Below are 12,844 nucleotides of genomic sequence, written 5' to 3'. Positions count from 1 at the left end.
TGTACCAATCTAAGTAGATACCTGACATGACTTCAAATACAGTGAGCTAGCTCTGGGTTTTTTCTGACGGAGTATTCGAGTCGCTGTGTAAAAAAAGTGATTCGTCGCACGGTTCCATATTCTCTCTCGCTCGGCCGGTGGCATGAGCTTATAGACAAGCTGGTAAGTTTATTATATCTATTCAATATTGTATAGTTGACACTAAAAATCTCCGTCAAAAAACATCAGTCGTCCAATGAGAGGCTTAGAATCAGCCTGTTAATTGACACGATTCTATCAATTACGAAAGAGAAGAATAATTGATTTATCTTGAAGTTTTGACAGCGTTATTTCTATTGGCTTAATTAGATTTCGGTTTTCAAAACGGACCCACCCGTTACTCGCTGTACAACTAATATTTCCGATTACGTAGGATATGCTCTGGTTTTTGCACAGCGATCATTTTTCACACAACAAAAACAATAGCGTCACGTCTATGTAACGTTAAAGCCACAAATGAAACGAGTACTTTATTTATTGCCGCAGCACGGCAGCACTTGTAGGCGCTTTATCAAAGTCAAGTGATAAAAGAAAAACAAAAATGTTTAAAAGAAAGCGATGGGAAAAATTATATATAAAAAACACAAAACCAGCTGCTACCAATAATATGGGGAAATGTTGCTTCCGAGCGCTGAAGATGTTGGATTGCATAAAAAAGGCAATGCAATCGCCAGCGAACATTGCTCTCTTCCACATTCAGTCGTTTCGTTTTTACTCCAATACATAATGAAGGGAATAATCAACACTAAAGCGCATACAAGAACTGGAAAGCTTCCCTTCATCTCGATCCATTTTAAGGAGCTATGGACACACCTTGTCAGTTTAAACAAGAGCCGGATGTAAATTACAAGCAGCGAAACGTTCAAACGGTTTTTCAGCACTGCATGGAGAAACTCAACACATGACGAAACTATAAAGAACATCAATGCTTTATTTTAGTTTTATTCTGTTCTAGTATTGTTTATTTGTGATTTTCACATCTGGGTTTGAACAAATGTCTGCACATTACTCCTGACAAATTCCGGTAAAAGTCACTAAACGAATTCCTTTAAGAGCGAATAGCATTACAATAAAAACGGTCTAATCTACCCTTTCTAAGTACTCTCACAAAACAATTCACAATTCGAAAAATATTTCAGGAAAATACTGCCCCTTATTTCTTATGCATACAGAAACTACTTACAGTCTTTCAGAAAGTGTTAAAAAATTCTTCCCCAGTAAAGCGTTCCTAAATAACACGTTGACCTGCAGACAATTTGTTCTGCATCAGAAAGCGACCACCGAATACTTCAATCCTAAAATAGGTAAAATTGCATTTTTTAAGTCTTAACCATAAAAATAAAATCACACAAAAATTCCTTTAACGCACAGTAACAAAAAAGTTCAACAAAACTGGGCTTCATCTTTTGTGCATGTAAAAAAAAAAAAAATTCAGTCTTCTCAGTTAAGAAAGTTACAGCAGGCGTAAGGGGAAATTACAGTTATTTCATTGCTATATTGCCAGAAATCCAGGCCCAAAATTCATTCTGAAAAGAACAAAAAAAACATGCAAGTTTCTTGTAAGGATGCGGCGCACAACGACGTTTCCGCACTTACATGTTGGCGGCTACTTTGGGAACTGCTTGATGGAGGATTGACGACCACTGCTTTCCCTCGCAAAGCTTGAATTGAACTACTGTAAATGTATGTAATTGAAGTGCAGTTTATAGACGAAAGGGTTTGAAGTGATCTTCGCACTTATTTGACCACTTCACCCTTCAGTCTATAATCCGCACTTAAAATACACTCACTTACAGCGCGTTCGATTGACCCTATTCCGGAATAACAATACGTGGAGTGATGATTAAAACGGTATGTTTGGCATGTTTTGAAGCTGCAAGGATGATAAAAATATGTTTAAAATAGCATTTTAGAAAATGTTTGACAATTTTAATGTGAATCTCCGCAAAAACGAAGGATTTCCAACTTGTATTCCATATATTCCTATTCCGGAATACAGTCAATCGAACGCACCCTTAATTTAATCATCGGGTCCTTTCACTGTCACACATGAGCCCAACAAATTGAACTGCGCATGCTCTCGACTGAGTGGCTCCATAGCTCAGTTGGTAGAGCATTGCAACTGCATCGCAGAGGTCCTGGGTTTGAATCCCGTTGAATTTTTCAGGTATCTTTAACTGAGAGAGCATGTACAATTGCTTGAATTGTCCTGATAAGTGCGAGGTTCACCTCAACCTTTCGTCTAAACCCATCACTGAAAAATTATCAATTCATCTGTTATTCTACCCGGAGGAAACCGTTTCGGTGTATTGATAACAGCCATGTTCAAACAACAAAGAATGTGTCAATTCTGCAAAGAATTTCAAAAGTTTGTGGGAACAAATTAAAGCCGAGGCAAACTAGGCAACAACCTGAAAACTGATACAAAAAAATTAAGTGGGCCCTTCTTTTTTGCTGTATCGCGATCACGTCACTTGCAAGTACTAGGACCTTTTTACTGCAAAAAATTACCCACAATTTTAAGTCGACTTTTCTGTGTTCCATAAGGAACTCAGTGGTTTCGCTCCGTTGCGCGTTAGTCCCCTCGAGTTAGCCCTCTTCATAAATCGAGTTCGCCCCACGTATTTCCACTTCAACTATTTCCCTTCTCTTCCGAGAGTCACGAACGTCAACGGGGCTAACTTTATGCTATGGGGCGAAACCACCGTAATTCCTCCATGGAACTCCATAACGCCATTCCAGAACGTCTGTTAGAGTGGGTTATCACGTTTGACTGCCCTAAAGAGATGCGCTTTGTTCATAAGCTGAAACCAACTATAAATGTGTAAAGTGATTTTGTACATGCAGAAGTGCATGTTTGGTATTATAGCATAGCTTTTCAATTACCACCGTAATTCCGAGAATCTTCCATAAGGCCTATAAATGAATCAATGTGCAACAACTGAAAAGCTATGCCATAATACCAACAACATGCACTCCTGCATGTACAAAATCACTTTATACCGTATACTTGGTTTCAGCTTGTGAACAAAACGCATCTCTTTAGGGCAGTCAAACGTGATAACCCACACTAACAGACGTGCTGGAATGGCGTTATGGAGATGTTAAAACGTGAAATTCATACAATAATCTCTTCCAATGTTCTCCTTATGGAAAGCGCTCCTGTTTGAACAGTAATTTCACGAATTTAAAGAGTCACTTCTGGCCTATACGCAATGAAAATTATGCGTGTGGGTGCAGTCCACTGATTCAATTCCTCAGCATTAAGCAACATTTGCCACTGCCTTCTACCAGATTACTTACAGATAATTTGTAAGGCTTCATTGATCTCCTGGTTGCTTTGATGGCCCATTATCTTTTCCAGGTGGCCCTTGAGCTCCCTGTTCTCCTTGGACACCTTGTTCTCCCTTGGGGCCTGCAGGTCCTTCCATACCTAAATGGCATCCCCAAAATGATTTACAATGTAGACCCTGTGCAAACCTTTATCCACGTTCCCCAACTTACTTTCACCGTATCACAATAACATTAATTTTTTGTCTTAATTTTCTAGAACATTGAATCTCAATCTCATCTTAAGGGTGTAAGTTTAAGGTATTACTCTTGTCTTGTACTTTCCATTCTCAATAGTATAATTTGCAACAAATATATATTTGAGAAAATTGAAGAACCTTTGAAAAAGAGGACACACTTAAAACTTCCCGTTGGTACCGCAGCTGCCAGTGGGATTAGTATTTTACTTAAAGGAGATCTTAATACAGAGTTCAATTGTCATAAACTTGGTTTTTAGTACAGACACCTGTTTGCACACTTATTAATTTGTTCATCAGTAACTTAGTGCTGGTCGGGGGTTAAAGGCTCCTTTCATTCACCATATTTCCTCTCCTATAAGCCTGTTCTGCTAGCTGCTACATAGCATATAATCACCATGAAACTACGTGTGTTTTAAGTATTTACCATGCACATACACTGTACCTCTGGTTCCTTGTGGTCCTTGTTCTCCCTGGGGCCCCAGTTCACCTGGTAAAGAATACTTCTTCAATAAGTAAGGAAGAAAAAGGTGCCAATTATGAAAAGAAAAAATTCATCATGATCGATGTGCTTATTTTGAAGGCCTTTTGAAAGAGTATCTGATAATAATGGAGCAATGCTTTTCAAACTCAACACAAAGTATAATCTTCAAGGAAGAAACACATTCATACTTTATTATGTAGCCATGGCAACACTCTCAGCTCCAGCTCCTTTCTGTCCTACTTATATAAACAATGCTCCAGCTCCTTTCTGTCCTACTTATATAAACAATGCTCCAGCTCCTTTCTGTCCTACTTATATAAACAATACTATGACTAATAGAGCCTATGTTGTGCCAGTTCAGGTCAACGATTCTAGAAGAAAATGGTTTTTGGTTTTAGAAAAAAAGTTAGGGTCAGATCTACAGCATCTAGATCTGGAGGCAAACATGTTGAAATAACAACAGCATATTTAGTTCCTTTTTATGTCTTGCAGGATGTACTTTACAGGTGGCGAGTTTGAAGATAACCATTTCAAGGTCATAAGAAATTCCGGTGTTGTTGCTTTTACGATTTCTCTTCCTAAGAAACGACTCTTGAAAGAAGTCATCAGAAGGAGACATTTCAAAAAAGGAATAATACCACTATTTTTTACTTTGAGGGTTATGTCAAATAAGAACCAGATATTTTTTATTTCATACACCTTAAAAATAATGTTGATGATGCCAAAACAAAAGAATTGAGTCAGACATAACTTTTTTGTCATATCTACAAATGCACGAAGGCTCAGATGAGCAATTCACTTACCTTTCTGCCCCTGGGGACCTGCTGGACCTTGTGTACCTAAAATCAATATTTAAGGTGGCTGAACACAGTTTTTCATGCTGCACCTAAGTTTCATTTACCATTTTCTCTAAAACCCTTGATCTTTTGGTTGCCAAAAATGGTAGCAACCAAGTTGCAAGTTTTTTGATAGTTAAGCTGACGTATATGCCATTACCATGGCAACACGCATAAATACATTGTATAAACACGCCTCTAAAATTGGTTTTGTTTATTTTCAGAAAATCTGGTTGTTAGATTTTCTTTATAGTTTGCATGCAATGATTTGACAGAGAGATCTTTAATCATCCTTTGTTGAAGGTTCACTGGACTATCTAGAATTTCCTCTGTTAAAATTCAAATTTTTTTCAATATTCCAGCTACTTATTTCCTAAAGTAGTTTTGCGTCAAATTTCGTTAAATTTCGTTAAATTTTAATTTTTTTACAACTTACTACGCATGTGCTGCATTTAACTGGGTGCTTTCGATAACAAAGAAAAATCTGCAAATTGCGGAGTTCTTCGCATCGTTACCTTTTTTAACATACATTTCTCATAATACACTAAAACCATCAAAACACTGTGTTCAATTATGAGAAAAAATAGTGCTGTTAGCAGAAGCATTGAGCAAATAAAATGATATCTGTATTGAAGCCATGAATATGTTTTGCAATCCTTGGGCGTGCGCCGCATTGGGTTAGCAAGAGCACATGCGGACACTATGTTCAGCCACCTTAATTTACAAAGGAAAGTAAAGAAAGAGGAGGATAGGAGATAAAAGGGGCATAATTTATGTGCTTCATGATGAATCAGTTCTACTTATTGTCATACCCAAGAGGACAAAGGTTTTTTTTTAACTAAACAGCTAGCCACAAAAATCAGAAAATTACTTTGCATGTAGGGTCCAATTATGTAGACTGTGAGCAGTCTCCTTCAATCTTCCCAGAAAAATCAGGAAGAGAGAAAGAGACTCCGCCAGCCACCTCGACTTTCTTGATTTGCCACTGATCAAAAGAAATGGAAGAGTCAGTCCAGTTTTGACTCGTCAAACCTGTTTTTTTTTTTACTTTTGGACTTGCGCCATCAATATTTTTAACAATATTACAGCGTTACAGCATCTCAATTTTTAACTGTGTTTCTTCCGCACTTCAATTAGGGAAACTGGTCTGCCAAAGACCTATAAATTTCTCACTGACTTTAAAATTAAATGGCAATTTAAATTAATTTAAAAGCATGAACATAGGGTACAATAATTATATAGGTGTCACTCCTTCTTACCCTGGTCACCTTTGGGACCTTTTTCACCCGTTTGTCCTTGATGTCCAGGGACACCTGTGCTCCCTTTTTCTCCTGGGAGTCCTTGAGGACCCATTTCACCATTTGACCCTGGTGTGCCTAAAACAAATTCAGAGATGCACCAAAAATACTGTATCTCTTTTAAGCAAATTTCCAACCTCAGATATGGTATTTCTAGAATTTACTAGCTAATATGCTGTATAATCATGTCAAGGTTGCCAAGCTGAATAATGATCAGAAAATATTGAAATTTAAAAAAACACTAACCGTCGGGTTTTAGTCATAATGTACAGGTACTGTATGTTAGGGACAAGGTAACCCCCCTCTCATTTGGGCCTCATGATCTTGGCACCACATGCTCTTTGCAGCTTGTATGTTGTGATCAAAGAGATGCTAGAAAGTTTGTTTGCCTTTTTTATCTTCTCAGTGTTGTGCAAGAGGCCTGAAGATGCCCAACAAAATATGCAAGTCATTTGTTTCTGATCACTTGTTCACATTGCTTTCTTCTGTAGTTGCTCTTTCTTTAGTTTGAATCAAGAGCTTTGTATTTTGTAATTTCAGCAGTTCCAACAAACAGACCAGTCAAAGTAACAAATTAAAAACACCTTCAGTCCCTAATTTAGTTCATGGTTCTCTACAACACCGTATGTTAAGATTAAAGATCATCATAATACCAAACCTTGATTACGCAGTAATGAAAGCAAAGCATAAAGATTTCATGCTTGAATAGAATTTGAAGCCATGACATTGGCCATACTGGAGCAGTGTTCAACTAATTGAATTATGCAGCCATACAATTGGGAACTGATCATTTTGTGAGTTTGTAATAAACCCATAGAGGATCTTCCATACATGGATGTCTTGAAAACTAAGACCCTTAGGCCCTTAAGACCCCAAAAACTCGAAAAAAAGTAGTCCAAACCCTGAATTTGGCTAACACTAGGCATAAAGTTGGTTTTTTAATTGAGTTACGTCAAGCAAAGTTCAAGTCCTTCGTTTGCTACAATTTGTTTCCAAGTGAAAGCTGGGTGATCTGCCATATTTAACTGAGTAACCACGCTCCATGTGTGGCCGGGCATCTTCGTTTCCCGTCAGATGTATGTATTGGCCCTATATGACAACACTCTAGGCCTAAAAAGCAACTTTAGGTCGAGAGTTAGCCAAATTGAGGGTTTTGGGTTACTTTTTTTCAGTTTTCAGGGTCTTAGGGTCTTAAGGCCTTCATTTTCGAGACACTCTTCATATATACTCCCTTCATACGTACAGTACATGTAAATGCTGCTACTGTGACTTGGATGTGAAAAAAAGGATGTTACAAACATGTACGGGTAATAATTGGACAAGAAAGGCGACCATGAAGTGAACTGGGCTATATTTTAGGGAAAGGAGGGGAAAAAAGCCAATCATACCATGCACAAAGAGTTATTTTTTACATTCACTCACACTCAGCAAAGGAGAAACAAGTCCAAATTCTTTACATATCATACCATTTTAAAGGGATGCAGCTATTTACTGAAAACTGAAATAGACTAATTTCAATGATAAATACAACAAGTTGAAACAATTCATTACATTCCAGGAACAGTACGTTTTATATATTAATAAATTTTGTAATATTAAATTTTTTAAATAAATTATCACTTTCTAAATAGCTGATATAGATTACAAGAAAAATTTAAATTAATTTATTTACTTAACATTGAAAAAATTTAAATTAGCTTCTAAACATATATCCTGTATTTGAAATTCATATCAGTTACATTTCATGATTATAAATTATGTTAGCAATTTTTGTTAACCCTTTCAGCCCCGATAGTGCCAAATGGCACTTATAGATTTTACTCTGTCTAACGCCAGACGATTTTACTCGTCAATGGGGAACCCCTCGGGGCTTAAAGGGTTAAGCTAACAGCGTGAAAAAACTATGTCCCCGTTTAACCCTTTCAGCCCCGATAGTGCCAAATGGCACTTATAGATTTTACTCTGTCTAACGCCAGACGATTTTACTCGTCAATGGGGAACCCCTCGGGGCTTAAAGGGTTAACTGAGTGTGTGCCAAATGTGCCACTAAAAATTCAGAAATTTACGCTGTTCAACTGATGAGATATTTGAGGAGTAATATCTTCTGACATTTCATGCATCCTCAGTTTTGCACTTGTAAAATCTACTGAATGGAACCAAAAGTTTTCCACCCTAGTGTAACCTTGCTCGCAAAATGATCGAAGTGCTGCCAAATTACTGATATCTTGGTGAAAGGCAGGAATGTTTTTCTTGCTCGTTCCCTTGCACAGTACCCCTGACAAAAATAATTCTAAAACCAAATGTCAAGCATGAGGTGCATCTGTCAAAGCACCAGGATTACCCACTCATATTTTTGCGTTGTGAGCACAATGTGTAAGTCAAACTCCCTGACTTAGTCAGTTGTCCCTCTTTTCACTCACTCCTCCTCAAATCCAGATTTCTTGCAGACATTTTTTCTTGTGCTTGTCTTCTCCTCATGCTTAACTACATTGTAATTAAGTGCCAAATGAGGGACTCCTCGTAGTCTGGGCGTTACTAAACACAGGAACGGAACGGAACAGAATATACCGGAATAAACCGGAATATGGCGGAATGAGGTGGAATGACACCGGGATGAGACGGAATGAACAAGAATGGTACCGGAATATAGCGAAACGAGCCGGAATGACACCAGAATGAGGCGGAATGACACACAACTGGAATAGATCAGAATATGCCGGAACAAGGCAGAATGAAAACAGAATAAGGCAGAATAAACCAGAAGGTCACCAGAATCAAGCTGATTGGCGTGGACCGGAATGAGAAGGAACAAAAAGTAATTTTTATCATTCTAGACTGTGAATGAATTAGTGCTGCAGAACAGAGAGACTGACAGAAAAAAAAAACAGTTTACATTAAAGGGGCAGTAATAAGGTTTGGAACGAGTCATGATATCTTCTCATAATTCTTCATGTAAATATATTACTTCTTTCTTCAAACAAGGAAACACTGCATTCAGGTTCGATGGCATTATTGCCAACAATCGGGATGAGGAAAAGAGTCTTCCAGCCATTTGCGTGAATCTATTTCTGTAATTTCAATCATGTGTGGGAAGCAAGCAAGAAGCAATGGTAATTAGTTTGTGGTTCGCTGAACTTGATTGTGATTGGTCAATACACAATTGACCTGTCAGAATGAAATAAAAATGTTCACGGGTTTTCTGACTCGCACAGTTTAGTGATAGATAATAGTTGTTAGGGCAGGTACAAAACACAGGTCACAAGTCACAGGTCATTGTTTCCCCGACACAGAAACGACCCTAACCATTTACCAATGCTGTTAACATTAGGCCTAATTAGGCTTAAGGTTAGCTTTAATGAATGTGTAGGATTCTTTCTGAATTGGTAAAACAATGACCTGTGACTTGTGACCTGTGTTTTGTACCTGCCGATGTTGTTATTGTTAGTATTGTTCTTATTAGCAGTACCTTGTACCCCTTGATCCCCTGAATCACCCTTTACACCCTGGAGGCCCTGTTTTCCTGGGTTTCCTGTATCTCCTTTTACTCCGGGAGCCCCAGGGGAACCCTTTTCACCTGTATTGCCTGGTTCACCTGAAGTGTACAAAATTAAACAACACGACAAAAAAGGGTCATTTTGTAATAGCATAATAATTAATGTCCAAATGTTTTAAAAGAAACCATCATGTACCAATGTGGTAATTTTAAAGTTTTTGAAAAGAAGTTGGTTCACTGCAGCTGCTGAAAATAGCAGGCCACTGAGCATAAACTGAGGCAATTTTGCATGGTTACCGTAAGCAACAAGGTTGATGACTTTCACATCCAAGGTATAATATTATTTTAAGGTAGGCAGATCAGCCTCTTCAAGGTTGCTGCCTAAGAAAATTTTCAAGGGGCCCTCAGAGCTAAACGCTGAGAACTTAGGAGCCCAACATATGAGGTGAAAGGTGTTGCTGTGAAAAATTAAGGCACCCAGAGCTATTCTTTGGGAGCCCCAGGCTACCGGGCTCCTATTAGGCAAAAGCCTTACTCTTCAAGAAAATGTAAAATGATCAAAAACAGCACCCCCACTACCTGAATGCTCTACAACCAACCCCTTTTGTAGGTCACAGTAGACTGCGAGCAGTCATCCTTTCTTCCTCATATCCAATGAACAGGTGGCAATAAAAACATTATGCAAATTTTGGGTAAAACCGAGAAGGGATTGGGGAGAGGGAGGATAAATCTTGGGTCCAGGCTACCAGCTTGTGTGGCATGGGTCATGCTCATAGTAATACACTCTTAGTCTAGGAGAAGAAAAGAATTGCTCACAGTCTAAGGTCACAGTGTAAAATATCTCTCTATTTTACAAGATAAATGAAACTGGATATTTAAGCACAAAGTATCAACTGGGATTCAGTAAAACTAAGCCCAAGTGAGCCCACTTCCTTCATTTTTTAATGAAAATTGAGCCAGTTTATATTTATCACTCTGCACAAAAAGTGTATTAGCTTAAAAGTACTTTTTGACCCTTAATCTGTGTTACTGCTGATTTATAACTATACGCCAGTGAACAGAGTGTCACAACGTAACAGAAACACAATCCGAGCAAAAATGGGGGATAATATCAACAACAAGAACAATGTCACCAGAGCAATTAGGCATCTGGGTAAATACAGAGTCTGCTTGCCATGATCCATGCAGCTCTGTGACTGAGCAATACAATGAATTAACACAACAACAATGTCTAAAAATTAATGTTTTTCTAATAAAATTTTTGAATCAACCATCAGAGGATGGCCTTCTGGTTTCCTGATCCAGATCACATTATTCTCTCTGACATGCCAACTACCTTGCAACCCTGTATTCCCCTGAGGTCCTTGTTTTCCAGGGACACCAGTACCCAGGTCTCCTTTTTGGCCCTGATCTCCTTTGTCACCTTTTTCACCAACATTGCCTGGAGAACCTAATACGACAGGTTTCATTTGGCAGGTACAAAACACAGGTCATAGGTGACCTGTGTTTTGTACCTGCCGGGGTTTCAATTTAAATCGTTTTTGTTAAACAACATTTAGTTACCTCATAATGATGATAGGTAAGCTAATAATTTATTTTGCTTGTTAAAAATATCAGTTTTTTAAGGGAATGATTGTTTCCTTTTACAGGGCTAATGGAAAATTAAATTCCCTTTTTTTCATTCGCATGCTTGTGTTTTATAATTAGCATAGTTTTTCAAAACAAACCATGCGTCAATTGAAAGGCCTCAGTTATTTATATTTACTTCTATTTAACAAGCAATTGCGAGCGTGGCTTTATTTCAAAAATCAGTCATTTATTATTTTAAATTAAACTGGTTGACCAATGTACAGTCAGACTCAATTTGTGCAAACGTTTTTTAACCATTTCTAATTATGTTATTCTTGCATCTTTTTTAACACCCCTTTTTTTTACATTTTCATACTTTACATACTTTTACTTCTTTGTTTTATATTTATACTTATGGAAAAAAAATTATCTTTGCTTTAAGCTTGATAATGACGGAAGTCTGGTCGAAAAGTCACATCTTTTTACCGTTACTTTTTACTTCAAATTGTTTTAAGAAAACTTTACTTATAAGTAGTTCTATTAAAGCTAATCTAATTTATCGACGAAAAGCATGCTGACACTTCCACGTCGCCAGATATAAATTGCGTGACATATGTGGAAAAAAAATTTTGCATTAAAGCTTTCGTTTCAATAGTGGAAACCATCTTTTGGTCATACCAATTATCTTTTTTATTTTAAGCTTCATATGTTGACACGTAGTCCTATCGTAAGCGTCATAGCATGGATAGTAAAGTCTTCCACTATCCATGGTCATAGACAGTGTCTTGCACATTCGTTTTTCACATCAGCAACGTGACAAGTCACGAAACAGGATATATATCAAATGAAACATGCTTACCATCCGTTCCCCTTTCCCCTTGAGGACCAGCAGGGCCTAAAATTAAAGAAAATTCTCGAGATAATTAAGGATACCTTAAAATGCTGTTTTAAACAAATAATATCTGACTGAACAGCAAGCTTATAAGTGCAGCATAAATATTTGATCTCAGACGATCTTACTACCTCTTTCTCCCGCTTCTCCCGGAGGTCCTTGGCACCCTAAAAAATACGGATCAATAAAACAAGAAAGCAAATAGAGAGCTTCAACATACAAATTCCAGGCATCCACCCTTAGCGCTACGTTTTTTGTGAGCTTTTGAGCCATCCTCAAATTAAGCCATCCTCCTTAAATTAAGCTAATTTTATGGGCAGGATTAACTTAAATTGCTTGTAAGCTTTAAGATTATAAACATTTCCACCCTAAAATATCAGCCAAAAAAAATGAAATTTACCTTTTATTGGAATAAAGCCATAGAGCATAGCGAAATTCATTGCTATAGAGGTAGTTGCTATTAAAAATATGAGTAACTGGAATGCTGAAATCCCTGCGCCTGTGCCGCTCGTATGGACCTCTTTTGATGCTTTTTTACCCCGCATAATATCAAAAACAAAAGACTTGATGTCACGACTTGTGGCAGCAACAAGTGGCTAATATCAAAGACTGACAGAATGTTTCATGCAAAACGGTTTTATTACACGCACAAAGACCACCACATGGACTAACACCTTTCAAGTGATCTGAGGTCTGGGACCAAGGA

At 37.7% G+C, this 12,844-nt stretch overlaps 2 protein-coding genes across 3 annotated transcripts in view; both read right to left on the bottom strand.

Moving 5' to 3' along the window:
* Nucleotides 1-159, bottom strand: part of LOC137994424 (uncharacterized) — a 4,056-nt gene extending 3,897 nt beyond the window's left edge. Inside the window, exon 1 of the mRNA XM_068839995.1 lies at nucleotides 22-159. Within this exon, the coding sequence (XP_068696096.1) occupies nucleotides 22-28 (7 nt within the window). The 5' untranslated portion in view covers nucleotides 29-159. The remainder of the gene's footprint in view (nucleotides 1-21) is intronic.
* A 1,298-nt stretch (nucleotides 160-1,457) lies between these two features.
* LOC137996566 (short-chain collagen C4-like) lies at nucleotides 1,458-12,823 on the bottom strand. Of its 2 annotated transcripts, XM_068842020.1 has the most exons (10): nucleotides 12,539-12,823; nucleotides 12,270-12,305; nucleotides 12,106-12,141; nucleotides 11,014-11,127; nucleotides 9,651-9,776; nucleotides 6,146-6,262; nucleotides 4,854-4,889; nucleotides 4,012-4,056; nucleotides 3,343-3,472; nucleotides 1,458-1,565 (listed from the first exon to the last, which is right to left on the bottom strand). In XM_068842020.1, exons 1-9 carry the CDS (start codon nucleotides 12,681-12,683, stop codon nucleotides 3,360-3,362), a joined length of 768 nt encoding a protein of 255 aa, XP_068698121.1. In that variant the 5' UTR covers nucleotides 12,684-12,823; the 3' UTR covers nucleotides 1,458-1,565; nucleotides 3,343-3,359. The 2 variants fall into 2 exon arrangements, with proteins under 2 accessions (XP_068698121.1, XP_068698122.1); XM_068842021.1 differs by lacking the exon at nucleotides 11,014-11,127.
* Between the last annotated feature and the right edge of the window lie 21 nt (nucleotides 12,824-12,844).

The sequence above is a fragment of the Montipora foliosa genome, chromosome 3 (assembly GCF_036669935.1).
Source record: "Montipora foliosa isolate CH-2021 chromosome 3, ASM3666993v2, whole genome shotgun sequence".
Lineage (NCBI taxonomy): Eukaryota > Metazoa > Cnidaria > Anthozoa > Scleractinia > Acroporidae > Montipora > Montipora foliosa.
This window is presented reverse-complemented; position numbering and strand designations above follow the sequence as displayed.